The sequence below is a fragment of the Notolepis coatsorum genome, assembly GCF_963971535.1.
Source record: "Notolepis coatsorum genome assembly, chromosome: 19".
Taxonomy (NCBI): Eukaryota; Metazoa; Chordata; class Actinopteri; order Aulopiformes; family Paralepididae; genus Notolepis; species Notolepis coatsorum.
Genome location: NC_140183.1, coordinates 77,946,545 through 77,969,141, shown reverse-complemented (window position 1 = coordinate 77,969,141; position 22,597 = coordinate 77,946,545). Strand labels below are relative to the sequence as shown.

General features: G+C 44.0%; 1 protein-coding gene across 1 annotated transcript in view; it reads left to right on the top strand.

Annotated features, from left to right (window-relative positions):
- nphs1 (NPHS1 adhesion molecule, nephrin) overlaps positions 1–22,597 on the top strand; it is a gene marked incomplete at its 3' end in the record, with an annotated part of 212,975 nt that overhangs the window by 107,185 nt on the left and 83,193 nt on the right. The window contains exon 11 of the mRNA XM_084336716.1: positions 18,815–18,983. Coding sequence (XP_084192842.1) covers positions 18,815–18,983 — 169 coding nt within the window. The remainder of the gene's footprint in view (positions 1–18,814; positions 18,984–22,597) is intronic.

Genomic DNA, 22,597 nt, shown 5'->3' with positions numbered 1-22,597 from the left:
ATTCTCCACTGTCTTAATAGCGTCTGTACTGGGGGACGAGATGGCGATTGCGGGGTCACGTGGCTGTGACTCTCCACACCCCCTCTGTCATCTTGGTACCTCGGTACCCTGGTAGCCGGCGGGAAGACTTGCATCTGTTGTTCCCTGGCTGGACGGCTCGATAGGATAGGGGCCACGTCGTTGCTTGGTATCCGGCGGGAAGACTTGCATCTGTTGTTCCCGGCCGATGCACCCAGGTTGTTGTCGTCTTGTGGTCATCTTGGTCATCTTGGTCATCTGGGTCATCTTGGTCATCTTGGTCATCTTGGTCATCTGGGTCATCTTGGTCATCTTGGGGTCACCCCCTCTGACCTCTTGGATCTCTCCCATAGTTTGAGGTAGGTCGAATTGTCACTTCTCGGGCGACCCCACGGGTCCCCGAGAATTGTAGCAGCAGTCCTCTATTGAAGTGTGGTTGGCCTGGTCGTGTGACCCTGTCCGTAGGCCACGCAGGACATCACAGATATAGTCCACAGAGGACTCATTTCTTTTCTCTCTTTCAGGTCCATTCAGGGCTCTCGTTGCCCTGTAACCTGGGTCCAGGCCGATGTCTCTCTGTCTCCATGTCACAGGATATGCGGGCCTGCTTGGCCTCCTTAGCTCTCTTGTTCGGTCTAGGAGGTCTAGGATGTCTAGGAGGTCTAGGTCTAGTTCGGTCTAGGAGGTTCGTCCCTTGGGTACCGAACTCTCTCCCTAGATCTTGATCTAGATGAGGACCTTGAGGATGCTCTGGAGCTTGACCTCTCCCGGTCTTCCTCCATTTCTGAGTTCTGATCTGGGTCAGTATATTCCTTTTTGCCATTCGCTGCGTCGTCCACTGACTCCGGGGGACACCCCCCCGTCTAAGAATGCTCCTGGCCCGAAATAGGGCAGGTTCTGATCCTTCCGGTCCGAACTGTACTGTCGGTCTCCTTGGTGTATCCTAAGTAGGGAGGTCGGTTCATTCCAGGATCGCAACATATTCACTTTGATCATCTGATCCTTTATAGAGCGTACAGCTCTCTCTGCCACCCCGTTCGTATTGGGCTGATAGGGTACAGAGTATTGGGCCATTACACCCGCTTCCTCCAGTAGTTTCAGTCCTGCTTTCAGATACTGCTATTCGTCCCGGTGGCACTGGTTCAGGTTTTGTCCCCCTTACCATCGCACATTGTTCACAGGCCTTTCGGACTGTTCTCGCTCTTTGTTTGGCTTTAGGTATGAGAATGTTGTTGGTTCTCAGGTATACCAACATCCTCTTACTTCTGACATGTCCAAGGTTATCATGTACCTGTCTGATCATGTGAGTAACCTCGTCCTTCGGTACTCTCACCGTGCCTTTGTCTTCCCAGGCCGTGGGCATGACTAAGGCCAGTCTTTTGAGGTGTAGCCCTCCGACCTTAAGTAGTTTTTGGGCCAGGGTATCCGCTTCCTCTATGGGGATGTTCCTATTCCTAGGGTTTTTTCCCTCGAGAGCTTTGCCTTTCAGTTTGGACGTCATTGATGTATATGGTGATGTCCAGACCTTTCAGAATGTCCTCTATGACTCCTTGGAACACATTCAGAGAGTTCTTATACCCTTGTGGTAATACTGTCCATCCATAAGACAGCTCGTTCCAGGTAAACGCCGTCTTTTGGGTGGATAGGGGGTCGATAGTTACTGACCAGAATCCATTAGCCAAATCAATGCTAGACTTCCAACGTTTGTTGGGCAGATTCCTGGTTGTTTCCGTCCACTTCCTTCTTGCACCGGGGGTCAACCCTGTGTTGTACTTGTCTCGGTCCAGACTGGGTAGTTAGTGACTGTTATGTCTGGTGTTAGCTCTGGCTAGTTAGCCTGCTGTAGACTCAGGCTAGGTAGCCTCTTGTAGATTCAGGCTATGTAGCCTCTTGTAGACTCAGGCTATGTAGCCTCTTGTAGACTCAGCTCCTGCTGATAACACCAGCCTGTATGATTACGCTGGTTCCACTTCCGTCACAGTAGCAGGACTCATGCTCCTGCTAGCTTCTGGCTCGTTATCCTGCTAGTAGCTCTTGTTCGCAATGGCTAGTTAGCCTGCTATTCGCAAAGTAGAGTTTTTCTACTTAAGTTTTGACTCTAAGTAAGCGTTATGTTACTTTAAGTTTAAGTGACTTCAAGGCTCCCTAGGCCTTGGACTTTAAGGCTCCCTAGTCCTGCTAGTCGCAAGTAGTTTTCAGTTTTGACTCCAAGTAAGCATTATGTTACTTCAAGTTCAAGTGACTGTAAGGCTCCCTAGGCCTCCTAGTCGCAAGTCGTTTTCTACTTAAGTTTTGACTAAGTAAGCATTATGTTACTTCAAGTTCAAGTGACTTCAAGGCTCCCTAGGCCTTGGACTTTAAGGCTCCTTAGTCCTGCTAGTCGCAAGTAGTTTTCAGTTTTGACTCCAAGTAAGCATTATGTTACTTCAAGTTCAAGTGACTGTAAGGCTCCCTAGGCCTGCTAAACTCTAAGTAAGCATTATGTTACTTTAAGTTTAAGTGACTTTAAGGCTCCCTAGGCCTTTGACTTTAAAGCTCCCTAGACCTCCTAGTCGCAAGTCGTTTTCAGTTTTGACTCCAAGTAAGCATTATGTTACTTCAAGTTCAAGTGACTGTAAGGCTCCCTAGGCCTGCTAAACTCTAAGTAAGCATTATGTTACTTCAAGTTTAAGTGACTTTAAGGCTCCCTAGGCCTTTGACTTTAAAGCTCCCTAGACCTCCTAGTCGCAAGTCGTTTTCTACTTAAGTTTTGACTTTAAGTAAGCATTATGTTACTCCAAGTTCAAGTGACTTCAAGGCTCCCTAGGCCTTGGACTTTAAGTAAGTATTATTTTACTCCAGAGGCACCTGACAGCAGTCATTTCGGTTCATATTCTCTCGGCTTTTGATACCTGTTCAATTAGTATAAAGCCCTACTCACGGATGTTCTAAGCCCCAGAACCTCCAATCCGTTTTGACAGACCTATAAACCAGTGACTTGGCCGCCGAAGCACCACAGCGTCCTGTATGCTGAAGCTTCCAAGCCCCCACAAATCTGATAGGCCCGTCGGATACAGAGACCCTGATGCTCGCTCTGTCCCCCTGCGTCAAGGTGCTAAGCTTGATGAGAGTTTGCAGAGTCTCAATTTTTATCCATAGGCGCCGGTGAGTGTACATCTCATGCAGCTGATATGGTTGGTACGGGTGCTAACCTACCAAAATGGTTACTGTCAGGTAATCCCTTTTGAATGAAACAGATTACAAATTATTTCGTCCTCTTTACTCTGGTTTTAGAGAAAAGACAGACATCTTTACATAGTATACTTAAAATGTATACAAAATGAATGTAGTATTCTATGTCATGTTTCTTCCTAAATGACAATAACACTATATATTATTCCTCTCGACAGATGAGCTGAATGTCAAGTGCAGTGTGCACTTGCTTGAGTGTCATGTGTCAGGGCCCCAGAAGGTAAGGATACTATTGATTCTCCTTCCGGGCTTTTAGGAACCTGTCGTCCCAGCATGGCTGTTTCCGCCATCTGTGTGTATTAAGTTCTGACTTTCTCTGGAAGCTCTCCCCACACTGGCCACAGCAGTAAGGTTTCTCTCCTGTGTGTACCAAGTTGTGTCGTTTAAGGTATGTCTTTTTCTTGAACCTCTTCCCACACTGGTCACAACCGTAAGGTTTCTCTCCTGTGTAAACCATGCGGTGTTGTTCAAGGTATATCTTTTTCTTGAACGTCTGTCCGCACTGGTCACAGCAGTAAGGTTTCTCTCTTGTTCCAGGTTTAGGGAGTTTGTTGGGTGTAAATTCCCCCATTTCGTGTCCAGAGGGAACTCTCATTGAGGGCGGAGCCCTCTTATCCATATACATGGAAGTGGGAGCAGGCAGTGTTCGGCCTGTTTCCTCATATCTCCTTCCTTGTCCTGACCGGGGCCACGTAATTTGAGCCCTCTGGTCTGAGTGACTCACTGCTTCCCTTGGTGTTCCCGAGGGACAGACTGTCCGGTTTCTGTACGCCAGCTCCTCCTGAGCTAGCGTCTCTTGCACTAGCATCTGTTGTGCTAGCGTCTTCCGTGCTAGCATCTCTTGTGCTAGCTTCTCTTGAGCTAGCATCAGCTGCGCCAGCTCCTCCTGAGCTAGCGTCTCTTGCACTAGCATCTGCTGTGCTAGCGTCTTCCGTGCTAGCATCTCTTGTGCTAGCTTCTCTTGAGCTAGCATCAGCTGCGCCAGCTCCTCCTGAGCTAGCGTCTCTTGCACTAGCATCAGCTGTGCTAGCATCTTCCGTGCTAGCATCTCTTGTGCTAGCTTCTCTTGAGCTAGCATCAGCTGCGCCAGCTCCTCCTGAGCTAGCGTCTCTTGCACTAGCATCAGCTGTGCTAGCGTCTTCCGTGCTAGCAGTGCGAACTTCTCCTGTGCTAGCATCTTCTGCGCCAGCTTCTTATGAGCTAGCATCTTCGGCGCCAGCTTCTTCTGAGCTAGCGTCTGCTGTTCACTTCAGCTATGTAGCCTGATTTTAGCTCGGGCTCCGGCTAGGTAGCCTTCAGATAGCACTCGATTCCCTTTTGGCTAGTTAGCCTGCATTCCTGTAGCCTCGGGCTAGGTAGCTTCACCTAGTTAGCACCAGCTCGGTAGCCGATGGTGAGCTAGTTAGCTCTCGTCTGGCTAGGGCCAGTTCACTTCCTGTTAGCACTGGCTTGTTAGCCTGTTGGGAGCTAGTTAGCTCTTGGCTAGTTAGCCATCAATTCGCTCCTGGCTTTGTTAGCCTGTGGTGAGCTAGTTAGCTCTTGGCTAGTTAGCCATCAATTCGCTCCTGGCTTTGTTAGCCTGTGGTGAGCTAGTTAGCTCTTGGCTAGTTAGCCTGTTGTGAGCTAGTTAGCTCTGGCTTGTTAGCCTGTTGTTAGCTCCTGTCTGGCTAGGGCCAGTTCATTTGTGTTAACACTGGCTCGTTAGCCGATGGTGAGCTAGTTAGCTCTCGTCTGGCTAGGGCCAGTTCATTTGTGTTAGCACTGGCTCGTTAGCCGATGGTGAGCTAGTTAGCTCTCGTCTGGCTAGGGCCAGTTCATTTGTGTTAGCACTGGCTCGTTAGCCGATGGTGAGCTAGTTAGCTCTCGTCTGGCTAGGGCCAGTTCATTTGTGTTAACACTGGCTCGTTAGCCGATGGTGAGCTAGTTAGCTCTCGTCTGGCTAGGGCCAGTTCACTTGTGTTAGCACTGGCTCGTTAGCCGATGGTGAGCTAGTTAGCTCTCGTCTGGCTAGGGCCAGTTCATTTGTGTTAGCACTGGCTCGTTAGCCGATGGTGAGCTAGTTAGCTCTCGTCTGGCTAGGGCCAGTTCATTTGTGTTAGCACTGGCTCGTTAGCCGATGGTGAGCTAGTTAGCTCTCGTCTGGCTAGGGCCAGCTCATTTGTGTTAGCACTGGCTTGTTAGCCGATGGTGAGCTAGTTAGCTCTCGTCTGGCTAGGGCCAGCTCATTTGTGTTAGCACTGGCTCGTTAGCCGATGGTGAGCTAGTTAGCTCTCGTCTGGCTAGGGCCAGTTCATTTGTGTTAGCACTGGCTCGTTAGCCTTCAGTTAGCATTCAATTCACTTGTGGCTAGTTAGCCTGTGTTCCAGTGGGCTCCGTTTTGGTCGCATCCTGTTAGCATTCAATTCACTTGTGGCTAGTTAGTTTGTGTTCCAGTGGGCTCCGTTTTGGTCGCCTCCTGTTAGCACCAGCTCATTAGCCGGTGCTCCTGTTGACTAGGGCTATGTAGCCTCCTGTAGTCTTGGGCTAGGTAGCCTCCAGTTAGCAATGGTAGCAATGGCTAGGTAGCCTCCAGTTAGCAATGGCTAGGTAGCCTCCAGTTAGCAATGGTAGCAATGGCTAGGTAGCCTCCTGTAGTCTCGGGCTAGGTAGCCTCCAGTTAGCAATGGTAGCAATGGCTAGGTAGCCTCCAGTTAGCACCAGCTTATTAGCCGGCGCTGCCAGCCTGTATGGCTGCGCTGATGTCTCTCTAAACTGCCAGACATTTTAGAGAGAGGGTTTTCTTTACTTTCTTTTTCTTTAATTCAATTTTGTGGCCTCAACCGTTCCACCAGCAATGCCCCCACTATGCAGATGCCTTTAATTTGCCACTGCTTTTCACTGAGGGCCATACAGATCAATATCCTTTGTCTGGTGTATTCTAAAGCTCGGTTCTCCGTTTTTCAATATTTCTATTTTATTTTATTTTGGCTGTTATCATACCGATCTCAGCCCTAAGCCAGGGACGCCATGTTAAGAGCCGATGGGCTTGTCTCTAATTATCTCAGATCACTTACTTGAGATATAACCCTTTGGCCGCTCGATATCCCCCAGCGAGGTGCTAAACTCGCCAAGTTCTCGAGTCAATTACTATTTCTGTCAAGTTTACTTCATAGTCACTGGTCTAGTTATATCCAGTTGATATGAAATGTAAGTATAGAAGAGTTGTTAACCTCTTCTTGTTTGTAATAAACCGAATGTATGTCTAGGAGAACTCTCATTGCCTATAATAACAATAATATCATTATTATCATTGTTATCATCAATATCATCATTTTACGTAATGCCTGTTAGGCTGCTTCTCTGGAAGCCTGATGATCTTACGTCACCACCACCACCATCATCACCGTCCTCATTTGTGAGGAAAGGCCTGTTAATAACATATACTGTATATATATATATTAAGGCTGTCAAATATATCGCGTTAATATCGCGTTAACTCCCGATTCTATTAATGCCACTAATTTTTTTAACTCAAGATTAACTAAAAAAAAAAAAAAAAAAAAAAAAAAAAATTTTTACTAGACTTCACTCAGGTGTATTATTGATGCTCTCATTGATACTATGTTTGTTTCTGAAGTGTGTGTGTGTGTGTGTGTGTGTGAGATATATAGAGAGACGGGGGTGAGAGAGATGAGGAAGGGGAAAAAGAGCTGGGAGAGTGTGTGTGTGAGGGAGAGAGGGGTGTGTGTGATTAATCAGCCCTTGTGTGTGTGAATGTAACAAGTTCCTAACGTTTTCTTTCCCCTATTATTTCATGCACACTTTATTCATTGTTTTAAATTATTATTTTCTTTTAAGTTATTTTGTGCATCACTCTGTTTTGAATTTGATGCAAATTTGCAATGCATGAGGGTCATCCTTTTGTGTTAAATGGCTGCACAAAGCAAGCATTTGTTGACTCGCATGTTGATAAGAGTATTAAAACTTGGAACTTGAAAAAGATCTGTTTAAGGTAAAAAAAATTATTAAAAATAAAAATGCGATTAATTTGCGATTAATCGCGAGTTAACTATGGACAATCATGCGATTAATCGAGTTAAATATTTTAATCGTTTGACAGCACTAATATATATATAATATATAACTTTTAGCTGCAAAGCATTAACCAGTCAATTGATTCAATCTGTATTACATGCTGCCAGTACATTATAGTCACCTTCAATAGGAAATCAGGGCGGCGGCCGGCATCGTGGCACATTGCTGGCAGAAATCAGTCCAAGAATTCAATGGATAATTAGAAAAAAAAGTTATCTTTATTTCAATGAAGTTACAAAAAAGGACTGTATTGGATATGTCCCTTACAGTTTAAAAGATTATATAATACAAAACATCTCATCTCTAAGATCGCAATAGCCTGACACGGCTGGTGTCTTGCAAGCAAAATCCTGCATCTTGTCTTCTAAAGTAACAAATGGAAAAATCCAAATCTAAATCAAAATCTGTCTCATAGCAAAAAACTCTCTTTGTCATTTTGAGCAAAAGAGCAAATGAGCTAAAAAACAAAGCTTTGTCCGGGGGACTCCACTTTGAAAAATAGACCGATTCCGTTCCCTACGGTATCGGCCGCTAGAAGAAAGTGTCTGCAAGCAAAATCTGAAAATCTGAGCTCTCGAAGTAGGAGCAGTCATTTTTATATCATATCAGGACCTCTTTGCCATTGGTCCAAAAACAGTGATGTAATTTCACTAGCCAATCAACATCTCACACATCAGGACTGACTCTCCTCCCCTCCTAGTTGTCATTGGCTGCCGTCTATTCCACTGGATTGTAACTTGAAAAAGTACTTGTAACGTTTTTGCTGGAACAGAATACGATATTGTGGAAAGTCCCTCTGGAGCAGAGAGGCTCCGTACATTCCTCTGGGCTCCAGTCAGTATTGAGAGGGAAGAACTGGCCTGTGTAGTGTACAATACATGAATACACTTCTTGCATGAGTATATAGTATATATAGTATATACACTATATATATATATAGTACACATAGTATATACATATACCTGTACTAATCATTGGTTACATGTTTTACTCTATGCAGACAGGACAGGCAAGGGTTAACATGTGCCAACCTGCTCTCAGCTCAGGCTGGAGCTGTCTCCAAGGCCACATTCTTAGCTCCAGTCACAGTAAGATAAGAAGACGAGGCAGACTGCCGTAATATACAGTACATAGCCCAACACATACATATATAGATATATACAGATACACATACATATACATGTACAATACAGTACATATATATATATAGTATATACATATATATACATATACCTGTACCAATCATTGGTTATATGTCTACTCTATGCAGGCAGGACAGGCAAGGGTTAACATGTGCCAACCTGCTCTTTTCATTCTGGCTTGTGCAGAGCAGCCCATACACTTCACATATAGACACATACAGTAACATATGCCTAGATCTAAAACAGATATATACCATAAACATATGCTTAAACCTTTTACATCCCACAATTGACAGAGAGAACAGGATGTCATTATTAACTAGTGTCACTAGTTAACCCGAGTTGTCTATACCTGTCACCAACAAATCGGCCCCTAATTATTACATAATCTCATTTCACAGTAATAATTACCAATGCGTCAATTCATACAAAACACCACAGTGCAATTTTGTTTCCCATTTTTTTGTCTTTTCTCTTTTTTGCCTTTTTTACTATTTCTTTTCGCAAGGAGTTCATAAGGTCTTGATATTCTTCTTGAATCGAACCCCCCCAGAATCAAGTAAATCCAAAGTCACGAGAAAAAAACCAGAGTACTCCAATGTCACTCAAAAGTCAAAGTAATCCAAAGTCGTGGGAAAGAAGCGAAACCTTCATGACTCTGTCGATTCCTGAAGAAGGCAAATCTTCGTCACAGGTCTGCAGAGAAGGCTGGTCCGGGTCTTAATCCGGACCTGTCGCACAAGTCCGTTCTTGTCTGGCATTGTCTCTGTAATCCTCCCTATGATCCAGGAATTCCTTGGTGCGGAATCGTCCATTATGAGCACTATGTCATCGGGGATGAAGTTTCGCTTGATCTTTGTTCACTTCTGTCGTTCCTGTAATTGTGGCAGATACTCTTTAATCCACCTTTTTCAGAACAGATCAGAAATGTACTGCACCTGCTTCCATCTTCGGCGTGCATAGCTGTCCTCCTTGTGAAACAGACCAGGTGGTAAGCTGGGCTTGACTTTAAGAAGCAGGAGATGATTGGGTGTTAAGGCTTCCAAGTCATTTGGATCTGTGGATTCCTTAGTGAGAGGTCTACTGTTGAGAATTGACTCCACTTCGCAGAGTACTGTATGGAGTCCTTCCATCCAGACTCTGTGTTCTCAAAGTGGAATTCAGAATCTTCCTGATGGAACGAATCAACCTCTCCCATGCTCCACCGTGATGTGATCCGGTAGGAGGGTTAAATGTCCACTTGATTCCTTTCACAGAGAGCATATCATTGATCTGCTCCAGGTTCCATCCTTCAATAGCTCGTTTCAGCTCACGCTCTGCACCAATGAAATTTGTTCCATTGTCGGAGCGCAGCTCTTTGATCTGTCCTCTTCTCGCGATGAAGCGCCGCAGGGCGTTGATGAACGAATATGTGTCCAATGATGAGGCAACTTCAATGTGTACAGCCCTTATTGCCAAACATGTGAAGATTACTCAATATCTTTTCACAAGACTCCTACCACGCTTGATTTAAATGGGCCAAAATAGTCAACTCCGACGTAAGTGAACGGAGGTTCTTCTGTTGAAACTCTGTCACTGGGCAGGTCTGCCATTTGTTGTTGACCTGCAACTCTGTGTAGCCGACGACAGGTGACACATCTGGAAATTATCTTCCTTATGGCAACACCTGCAGCAGGAATCCAATAGCGCTGGCGCAGCTTTGACAACATATGGTTCCTACCGCCATGGCCAACCTCCTGATGTATCTGGCGTAGGATGAGGTCTGAGATGTGGAGATCTTTAGCTATTATGGCTGGATGTTTAGACTCTTCGGGCATAGCAGCCTTACTAAGTCGGCCTCCGACCCTCAGCACACCATCTTCCAGTATGGGACTGAGCCTGTAAATGTGACTGGTCCCCTTCACAAACTCTCCCCTTTGGAGGCAAGAGAACTCTTCAGAGAACCTTCTTCTTTGACTGAACTTAATTATCTCCAGTTCGGCTTCTTTGATTTCTTTCAATGAGAGACGAGTCTCCTTGTCGAGAACGTCTTTCTGTTCAGTTGCATTTGATGCTGGCTGAGAAGCACCTCCAGTGACTTCTCTCCTCTTCCTGTTTTTCCAAAGTATGGCTCTGAGCCTCAGGATCCATGCCATCACTCTTGTGAGACGTCTCCAAGATCAGCTGCGGTTGATCAAACGTGTCACGGCATCATCATCCTCCTTTTGTTCCATGGAGACAATGGCGGCTGACACCTTAACCTCTGGATCTCCAGGTGGAAGTTCTCCCAAGTTGTCTGGGTTAACAGGCCAAGTCTCTTCTGGTTGCATGAGAAATGGAGGTCCAGATATCCATATGTCGTCCTTGAGGAACAGTTCCGCTTTCATGCCTCTGGAGGCAAGATCTGCAGGGTTGTGCGCTGTATTCACATACCTCCATTGGGATGCGTCGGACATCTTGAGGATCTGTGTGACTCTGTTCGCTACAAAGATGCGAAACCTTGATGATTCATTCTTGATGTAGTTCAGCACAGAAGTACTGTCTGACCAGAAAACACTGTCTTGCAGCTGCAGTCTTAGCTCCTTCCTCCATAGCTTGTCCATGCGAGCTGCCACAACAGCTGCAGTCAACTCCATACGTGGGATTGTCACAGGCTTTAAAGGTGTCACCCTGGATTCTCCCATTACGAAGGCAATGTGAGTCTGAGATTGGTCATTGCGCAACAGCAGGTAGGTGGCGGTACCGTATCCCTCCTCACTTGCGTCGGCAAAGTGATGCAGCTGGGCGCTGGTTGCTTCTCCAAAGTTGGGCGGTTTTAAACATCGTCTGACACGGAAGCCCTCTAACAGATGTAACTCTTTGAGCCAGTCGACCCACTCCTGTGCCACAGATGTTGGTATGACATCATCCCATCCTAGCCCCTTCCGGCATAGGTCTTGAATAAGCCTCTTGGCTGTGAAAACCACAGGGGACAAAATCCCAAGAGGGTCATAGAAAGAGCTGACAGTAGAAAGGATTCCCCTACGTGTCAGTGGTTTGTCCTGAAAGGTTATACTGTACTCAAAGGTGTCGGACTGGACACACCAACACACTCCCAATGCCCTCTCAACTGGTAGGATGTCTTGGTCCAAATCCAGGTCTTTAACCTCTTTTGCTCTTTCCTCCTCTGGTATTGCTGCCAGCACACGGCAACTGTTACTCAGCCATTTTGTTAAATGGAAGCCTCCTTTGGCACAGAGGGTTATCGAGTCCTGATAAAGGGATATGGCTTCATCCTCCGAGGCTATGGAAGCAAGACAGTCGTCAACGTAGAAATTGTGCATGATGGTCTCGAACACTTGCTCACTGAAGATCTGTTTGTTATCTTCGGCACATTTCCGGAGAGCAAAATTTGCGCAGCTTGGTGATGATGTTGCGCCAAACCATCCGGTATTCAACCATATGTTGACTGAAGTCCCCGTTGGGCCACCAGAGAAATCTGAGCAAGTCCGTATCTGCCTCTGGCACTCGAACTTGATGGAACATGGCCTCAATGTCAGACATCAGAACAATGGGCTCCATCCTAAACCTGGTCAAGACTCCCCCAACCAACCCGCTTGTCAGGTCAGGTCCTTGCAAGAGATGTGCATTGAGCGATGCACCCTGAAATGATGTTGCACAATCAAAGATAATGCGGATCTTTCCTTTCTTGGGATGGTATACCCCGTGATGAGGGATATACCAAACCTTGCCGTCACTTCGCTCCAATCCTGTAGCTGGCACTCTCTCTGCGTATCCACTGGATATCAGGTTGTCCATAAATGCAGTGTAGTCCTTATGGAATGACACGTCCCTACTAAACCTCCTCTTCAGGTTGAGGGTGCGCTGCTCTGCCACTTTACGATTATTGGGCATGATGATAGTTCTGTCCTGCAGTGGCAATCCAACGACATAATGGCCATCAACCAGTTTCACAGTCTCGTTAGACATTTCCAGAAACTTACAATCTTCTCTTGACAGCCCTTGCAGTTCATCCTGGCTGTTTTCAGGGAAGTCTGTCTTGAATTGTTGGTTCCAGAGCTCGTCAAGAGTGACAGCAGAGATTCTGTTAACACTGACTGCAGACTGAGTCTCAGGATTGTCACTGCCATCGCCTCCAAGTGGTCCATTTACAGTCCATCCATGCATCGTCTTGACCGCATATGGCCCTCCGTCCACACTTCTGATGACTTCCAGTGGTTCTAAGGCTCTGGGAACGATCAACCGATCAGACCGATCAACATCTCCACGTCTGCATCAATCTGTGGCAGATAGACATGCTTCAGATGTGACCATAACAACCCGAGTTGTCTATACCTGTCACCAACAAGTCGCTTTGGATAAAAGCGTCATCTAAATGACTAAATGTAAATGTGTGTGTGTGTGTGTGTGTGTGTGTGTGTGTGTGTGTGTGTGTGTGTGTGTGTGTGTGTGTGTGTGTGTGTGTGTGTGTGTGTGTGTGTGTGTGTGTGTGTGTGTGTGTGTGTGTGTGTGTGTGTGTGTGTGTGTGTGTGTGTGTGTGTGTGTGTGTGTGTGAGTGCCCTCCTTATCAGTAAACAGAAACAATAAGTCAAGACATCAGCCAAGTAGGCCTCGGGCCTGTGTGCACAGCAGGAGCACAAAATTGTGTTTAATTGATTTCAGTTTTACATTTTCAATTAAACATCACAAGCAAAGAACCAGTATAAAAAGAGCACAATTATCTTCTGGTCATCTTCGCAGCAAATGCCTTGATTGTGTCTTTTAAAATTCAAGGCCTGAAGAATGCCACGCTAGTTGGACATCAAGGCAACGTGGCTCTGTTTTTGCTGTTAGGGAAGGTTTAGAGAAAGATCGCTCTTCGTTTGGTAACTGGGATGGTAAGGATAAGGCATAGGGCTATGTCCATATTCAGTTCAACATGATCATAGGCGGCCTTAGCTATGTTTCACCCTTTTCAACTGAAATGGGCCCCGCCTGCTAGCAGGGCCCCAAATTGACAAAGCAATTTCCCCCAGGTGGAATGCACCTGATTGGATAAACATGCTGCTACTGCTATAGGGCTGTCAATTGATAAAAATATCTAATCACGATTAATCGCATAATTGTCCATAATTAACTTGTGATTAATCACATATTAATCACACTATTTTTAACTGTTCAAAATGTACCTTAACACATTGGGCGCCAATAACGTCGTACAACGTGTTTCAAGGTCATGCTAATTCTGCCATTCCACGGCGTACGACGTTATTGAGATCATATTTCATTTTTTCGCCATGGTATTCATAATTCCCTCACCCAGCCTCGGCTGATACACAACTGCACAACTCTGCAACGCTTCAATACTGCCACCTGGTGGATGATCGGCGAGTTACAACCGGAAATGGATCTCTGGTGATCTCTGTGCATCTGGGAAATGCGTCCGGCACTCACATATTGTTGCGGGACTCTAGACACACATCTGTGTATATGGATCGCTGCCATAACTCAATAATCGATATGATTTGGGCGTTTATTATTATTATACAAACCGGAAATGGATCTAGTCGATCCACGTCAAATAAGTGGGATCTTTTTCCTCCAGTCTCATCGGCGAACGGTAAGAGGACGCTGACGTCATTTTCAGCGTGATTGTTTATTATTATTAATGCAAACTGCTCTGATCAATATATCACCCATACTACATAAAGCATTTACTGACGATCACGGAATTATAAACGACCCCCCCCCCCCCTGTTCATCCGCGCATGATGAGTCATAACGTTTAGGATCATGTACAGTTGAAATTTTTAATATAGCGTGTATCGGCAACAAACGGCAATTGATAATATGCGTTTATGCCTATAACTCACGTTCTAGGAATTACTGCAGAAAACAATAAAAACATATTTATATTCTAGACGGTATTTTCGTATGAATCTATGAATGAAAAAGTATAACGTTCCTACATCCTGAACGATAGATATTGAATGGGCCATAGTAATGTCAATTTAGCAATACAATTTAAAAAGTTATAGCCCTGCAAAGAAGGTGAACATCTCCATATGCTTAGAGTGGTGGCAGAGAGTGGTATGAGACGGGCAAACTTTGTGGCAGTTAATGTGTTAATGGGTTATTAAGTGTTTAATACTCTTATCAACATGGGAGTGGATAGATATGCTTGCTTTATGCAAATGTCTGTTTTGGTGCTGTCAGGCGATTACAAACATTTATCGAATTAATTACAGGATTTGTAATTAAGTAATCCAATTAATCGCATTTTAATCGCATAACCATTTTATGCCTGATATTCTATAATCATATTTCAAATTGCATGTGTCCGGATGGCAGAATTCAGTACTGTATCTACAAAACCTTCTGTTCAATCATCTTCCATCTATTAATTTGCTAAAAATGTTCAGGTCTGGTCAATTTGAGCAAAGTGTTATTCACAGTTAAAGATTAAAAAAAATTATTGATATTCTCATTTGGTTCATTACAATTTACTCAAGCCTAGTAACAGACACAGTATTTCTGACACTGGGAATACATTCCCTGAGATCCATAGATGTCCCTAGAATCAGATACTGTACCAAGAACATGCAAATGGACCATATAAAAAAAGTCTGTAAATGTGTATTCTACGTTCTTATGGAATGAATGAGATGATTTTTTTTTAGTAATTAATTTAGAGTTAATTTTCATAACGCAATAATTTTCGGTGTAATTAATTAATCGAATTAACGTGATAAACTGACAGCCCACTCTGTTTATTAAGTGCTACAAAGCGCAACAGGCAACGACAGATTGCCATGTTGACCTGCTAATGTAACATTACTCAGTAATATGAGTACTCACACAATGTAGTGTCCAACTTTAATCTTTGGACTAAATAAATAAAGGTTCACTAAAACATCCTGTTATTTTAAGCATTAAAAACCAAATGATGGACCTCGATGCATCGCAACAACAGACACATTGTACAACAGGTTCATTGGTGAGCTACATTTTCCATTACTCAAAGATCATTCCCTGTATGCCTCACACTTTTAAAGCAAATCACACAATGTAATCGTGTCCAACCTCATATGGGGAAAAATAAAGGGTCACAAAAACATCCCCTTCTACTATGTGGAATCAATCACAAATCCAACTGAACGGAGTCCAATGTTAATCTCTTGCCAACCTTTTACAGACGAATATACTTTTGTACAACCATGTGCGAGGTTAGATTCGTTGTCTGGGCATATTAGGGGAGACACATACACATACATACAAGTAATGCATGTCAGTAATTAACCCTTTCTGTGCCATTAATGTATATATTAGGGGTGTAACGATGCATCGAAATGCATCGATCCTAATGTGACGATTCAACTGCATCGATTTGAAAATGTTAGAATCGATTAGAATCGATTAGAATCTAAATTAAACAAATATATATATATTTGTATATATATATATAGGGGAGAACAGGGATAGTTGTCACACTTTTTACTCTAGTGTGAATTGCTCATCATCAAAACATCTTTCAATAGTCATTCCTACATTAAATTGAAGCTTAAGATGTTGGCTTGAAATGTGTATCCCTCTCATTTTCCAACGTATTGTAACAAAGAGTTAATCACCTATCAAAGACACTCTGACACATTGTGACAACCAACCCCATCACACACTATGGGGTTGGTTGTCACCATGTGTTTTAATGGGAAAATCTTAAAAAGAAGACAAGAAGGCAGAACTAAATTTGAAAGTTTAATTGCATTGACAAGTTGACAAATACATAACTTAATGCATCTTAACATGAACATAAACAGGAAACACATCTTTAGGCCATCCTACAGTATATTGTTCTTATATAACAAAATAAGAACACAATAAATCGGCCTAACAATAATAGCCTACAGAACATGTGACAACCAACCCCAACTGGAATGTCTTGATAGCATCAAGGCCAGGCACGTGCACACATAGAGCTCAAGGGGTGATTGAGCACCTGCCTTTTTGAGCCTCATAAAAAAAGTGGCTGTTAATTATATTTTTTTTAGCGTTACGCATATAGACTGCCCTTCCAACTGAAAAATGTCAGGATAGAATAAAAATATTAGGTAAAGAGAGAGAGATGCCCCATATTCCATTGCAGTTTGCACGGCCTCCTCAGCGTGCCTCTCCGCGGACCTATATATTTTATGCATAGCGTGGGTGGTGATGATGATGATGATGATAGAAACCGCTGTGGCGCATACAGTTGAATGCTGGTATTACACTCATTGAGGGACACAAAGAAGTCAAGTCAGATGGGATTTGGGAATCTCAAATACAAATCGGAATTGGAATAAAAAATGCATTTATATTAAACAATACAGAATATACAGCACTTCTTGTGGTCTGTAGGCACTTATTCCCTCCCCCCTGAACATTTATGGAGATGTATGGGCCTTTTAAGTCAGTGATAAAAGTGTCTTTCAAGGATAAGTGAGCTCCTGCACTGATTATTATAGTTCAATATTCAATATTTGATCACCAAAACCCCCCAAAAAGCATAAAAAGGAGCCCCCCGCGCTCGAAAAGGGCCCTTAAAAATCGGTCCCTGATCAAGGCTAACAGCCATCTAACAACTAGTTAGCTAGCTAACAACAATCTAAACTAGCTATCCCTTCACACTTTTTAAGGGTAATAATTGTTTTATTATAAACCAAATGTGTAAAAGCCTAGAAGAAAAATACTGAGGAGCGGAATATTTACAAATGGACATGAAAAACACAAAAAGTCCTCTCACCTCAATTTCAGCTGTTTCACTCCAAAGATGACAATGTAGGTGAACTCTGACCCCAATTCTGGACATTTAAATACCAAAGTATGAGGGACAGGACCCTCTGGTGGTGAAATATAATGAATGTGACAACCTACCCGTGTGACAACGTCCCCCATTCTCCCCTATATATATATATATATATTCGTGACGCACAGTGAAAATGCCTATCTTTTAGCGTGGCCCAGTGAGAATGGGATAAGGATAATAGCTGGCAGTGAATGAATTAAAAAGTACTCAGAAATGTTTGTTTGAAGAAGTCTGTCACCACAATGACATTTATTTTTCTTGGTATATTAACTCATTGACTGCCACCCATCGTATGTTCTATATTATAGCTATGGAGACAATAGTATGGCTCATTTGACAGGCACTATTTATACTCCAACAGGGACAAAACTGTTTATTTCTACATACCTTCGTTTGTGCGCTATACCTAGCAAAAAATCGCCCCGTTTCACAATAATCCAGGCTGGTTTTCTAGATTGTTTTCTAGGTTGTTTTCCGACGTTGCGATCATTACAAAAGCATGTTTTATGATGGGGGTCGGTAAAATAGACGTTACCTTTGTCAGCAGGTACTCCACTCTCGCTGCGAGTGTCTTCGATCAGAACAGCATCAATACATATAACGTTAGGTGGCCCTCATCCGTTGTCTTCTTCTTCATTTGTGTGCATTTTGTCTTCTTCTTCATAATATCCAATAGTTCACTCTAGGTGATCGCTGTTGAGGAACGTAAGTTGGCTGTACTGCTCACTGCTGCTCGCTCCCTAGTGCTTTGGGAGCTCTCGCTGCAGCATGGGGAGACCCACACTAAACTGGCCCATGTTGTTCATAAGGTAGGCAATACTGCCACCTGTCGGGATTCAATCATCATTGCAATTATAATGTAGCCAGATGTCCCAGGCACACTCACAAAGGCCTGCACGAGTATTTAGAATAAGAAAATAGAAAAAAAGGAAAAAGGTACTAAAAACGAGATATCTCGTTATTGACGCTCAAGTGCTGGCTCTCAGAAACGGGATATCTCATTTTTGGCACTCAATGAGTTAACTGGTATGACTGAATGTTAGTAAATTATTATTATATATATATATTTGTTTAATGTTCATTATGCTTAAAAAAAAGTAAGCTTGGCCCCTGTCCTCTGTGGGCTTGGGGCCCCTGTAAGCCTGTACATTAAATTGCCATTGTGTGTGTGTGTGTGTGTGTGTGTGTGTGTGTGTGTGTGTGTGTGTGTGTGTGTGTGTGTGTGTGTGTGTGTGTGTGTGTGTGTGTGTGTGTGTGTGTGTGTGTGTGTGTGTGTGTGTGTGTCTGTGTCTGTGTCTGTGTGTGTGTGTGTGTGTGTGTGTGTGTGTGTGTGTGTGTGTGTGTGTGTGTGCGTTCGTTTGTATAATTGTGTACATGTGAGTACTGGTGTGTGGGTTTGTGTATACGTCTGCCCTTCTGTGTGTTCATGTGTGTCTGTTCCTCTATCTGACGTTTATTTAATAATTTCTTCCCCTTATTATTCACTCAAGTGTACATAAAAAAAACTCTGTATACGTATATAACATCCTTCCATCTTGTTTTCTTTCAGGATGCTAAGCCGGTGTCAGATGCACTCAGGCAGTTGCCCTTTGATAAGGGCGTGTCCAGAGAGTTGGTCCTCGTTCTGCAGCCCAGTGACAACATGGCTACCTACCGCTGTGATGCCAAAAACGAGGCTAAGAAAGTCCTGTCTGCCCACACTAAGCTCACGGTTCAATGTGAGTCACTGCCAGCCATGATGGTGCTGATTCCAGCCATGATAGTGCTGATGCCAGCCATGATAGTGCTGATGCCATCCATGATGTTGCTGATGCCAGCCATGATAGTGCTGAAGCCAGCCATGATAGTGCTGATGCCAGCCATGATGGTGCTGATGCCAGCCATGATGGTGCTGATGCCAGCCATGATAGTGCTGATGCCAGCCATGATAGTGCTGATGCCATCCATGATGTTGCTGATGCCAGCCATGATAGTGCTGATGCCAGCCATGATGTTGCTGATGCCAGCCATGATAGTGATACATACTGTACCTGATATTTAGCCTGACCTTTAAAACCTCTTTAGCTGCGACGTCCCACATATGGGAAGTTTTTCGGACTTTTTGCAACCGGCACTTTGGTGACCCCTAGTGGCTCGGGTGTGCATATTTTGTAATACAATATATATATATCAAATTGAAGGCTTATTTGTTGCCTGTCAATAGCGACAAAATCCGACAAAATCCGTTCAGCAGTTCTCAAGTTACATGCCGGTATTTGAGGCTTGTGCAAAGTACACGGTATTGCGCAAAATACCACTCCCGACTCAGGCTGCAGTAGTTCCGTCAATCTAGATCCGATCTCGAAAATGATTGTGGATCATTGTAGCCAATGAGTGTGGCTTCCAATTATACCCCATGTGGGGATGTGTGAATTAGGGATCTAGGTGAACAACTAAATTCTTTAACAGGAAGCCAAATTAATTGAAGTCTATGAGAAAACTGAGTTTTTCTTTGTACACAGTTTACCAAAATCACTCCTAATCACTCATTTCTGAATGGATCTTTTTTGTGGATATCTACTACATAAGGCTTCAGGCTATGGCTCCGTCTGGATGTGTAAGCCATACCACCTTCTGGGGAAATACTACCTCTGGACTACTAACTACTACAGAAAAACTTGAGTAACATATTTTTCTACAACTCAAGTTCAGACCTATATAACTCTATTACGTTAGCACTAAAAGTGAATATTTTTCTGGAATCAGAAACTTCATAATGTCATCTTTCAGGCAGGCTCATGCATGTGCTATAAGAATAAAGTATGTTGTTTGGGTTTGCAAAAAAAGTATGCAGTCTTCAAAAACTAAAACTAAAATGGCCAATTTTGGGGGCGCTTTGAGGATGGTTGAGGGGAAAATTTTATTTGTTTGCTAATAAAACATGCATTTATAATTATCTATCTGTATTTAGAGGCAACACGGTCTCATCAGAAAATGAAAATAAAGTACCAATTGACCACAGGGAAAAAGGTACATAATTTACGTTATGTTATAGCCATGAGTAATATATTCACTTAATGCCCCTTTTCCACTGCATGGTACCTACTCGACTCTACCCTACTGTACTCGACTCGCTTTAGGTACCTGGTACTTCGTTCCTTTTCCACTGCAGGTACTATGTACTCAGTTTGTCTCCGTGTGGGGAGGCGGGCCCGCTGGTGTACAGCATGAGAGCTCCAGCATAGCTATGTCCATGAGCTAGGCGCAAGCCAGAGTAAAACACAGTTTTCAATCAATCAATCAATCAATCAATAACAACATTAACGAGACTCTCGTTGTGTCTATTCTGCTAACGCTAACGTTACCTCTCATTGTGTCTATTCTACAAGCTTTAACGTTACCTAGGCTCTCGTGTCTATCTGCTAACGTTAACATTAGCATTAGCATTAGGCTAACAACAAGCTGTAACGTTACCAGTCTTGCGTCTATCTGCTAACGTTAGCATTAGGTAATAACCGGTTTAAAATGGATGGTGATTACCTCACGTTGTGTCTATTCTACTAGCATTAACGTTACTAGTACAAACAATCAATAGCGAGATATATTGATCACGCTATGTACGATAGCCATGCTAAAACGCTAGCACAACATTAGCACCTAACCTAACAACAAGCTTAACAAGTCAGCGATCTTTTTGTGAGACTAAACTCTCCGCTCGGTGGCAAATTGTGTTGATGTCGGTTTTGTTTCATCAATAAATGAGGCAGAATACACAGTGACTGTATCCTTTTTTGTCTATTGCACTTGTGCCTGCTGCAAACATAATGAAATCCTACACGAGACATTAAAGATGGCGGCTTTCTGTTTTTGTGGAGATGCTCCAATGAGTGACGCGTCTCTCTTCTGACAAATCAGTGGTCTGCAGTGTTTCACGTGACTTTTCTGGTACCACTTCTACCCACTTGGAACCTCGACAGAGCAGGGACTAAAAAAGTACCCAAAAAGTACCCAAAAAGTACCTGGTACCAGAAAACCGAAAATGCAGAGTAGAGTAGAGTAGAGTCGAGTAGGTACCATGCAGTGGAAAAGGGGCTTTATTGTATAAGTAATATAATGTACATTTCGTATCTTTGAAAGTCCAAAACAAACGTGCAATAAGGAGTCGAACAAACAATGATTGTGGTCCCGGGCGAATACGCTAAAATGATGACAGAAAATTATACAAACAGCAATACTATAATGATGATTTGTTTTAACGTTTAATGGTTATGGTTCAAATAGAAAGGGTTAGGGTTAATGTTCTGGTTAGTTTAAGGTAACTGAGGGCTGCGGGTCACTAAAAAATAATAGGGACTCTTTAAGTTATTCGTATAACAAATAACCACTAAACTGCTTAAGCAGACATTAACGGTAGGTTATGTAGATAACCTAGTTATATTAGTATTGGCTGAGCGTTCCGCTCTGAGCCTTATGAGATATACTATCTCCTATGATACCTAATGTATCTCCCACGAACAAAAAATACATGCACCACACCTGTATGGGGCTCCGCCCCCATGGTGGCACCGCCCATATAGCAGTGACTCTGGTCACCACACATCCTTCCTCGCCAAAAAACCCGTCCCAGGAAAAGATTCCTCAAGAGGGAACTCAGGGCCGCGCAGAGCGGAACGCTCAGCCAATACTAATATAACTAGGTTATCTACATAACCTACCGTTATATGCCGTATTTGCTATCGCGTTCCGCTCTGAGCCTTATGAGATATGGGGAAGAGCGGACGCGAAGCCCGACAAATGTACCCCCTGAGGACCCGTAAGCCCACATCAAGGGGTGCGGGGAGCCCTGTCACCCCATCCTGGACTACTGCAACGGGGTCCTGTCCGGGGTCCCAAGCAAAACCCTGGACAGGCTCCAGTATGTTCAAAATTCAGCTGCCAGGGTTCTAACCCGCACCAAACCCTGGCAGCACATCACCCCCATCCTCATCCAGCTCCACTGGCTCCCCATCAAATCCCGCATTACCTACAAAACCCTCCTGCTCACCTACAAATCCCTTCACGCCCTGGCACCTCAGTACCTCACTGACCTCCTCCACCCCTACACTCAGTCACGGTCCCTGCGATCCACGGACACTGGTCAGCTCTCCATCCCCCGAACCAGACTGCGGACGTTCGGGGACAGAGCTTTCAGTGTGGCAGCTCCCACCCTCTGGAACTCCCTCCCCGCAGAACTCCGCACCACCCCAACGCTGGACTCATTTAAAAAACTGCTCAAAACCCACCTCTTCAACCTGGCCTTCAACCCCTAACTTTCTCACTTTATATGTATGTGTTGTGTCTGTCCACTATGTTT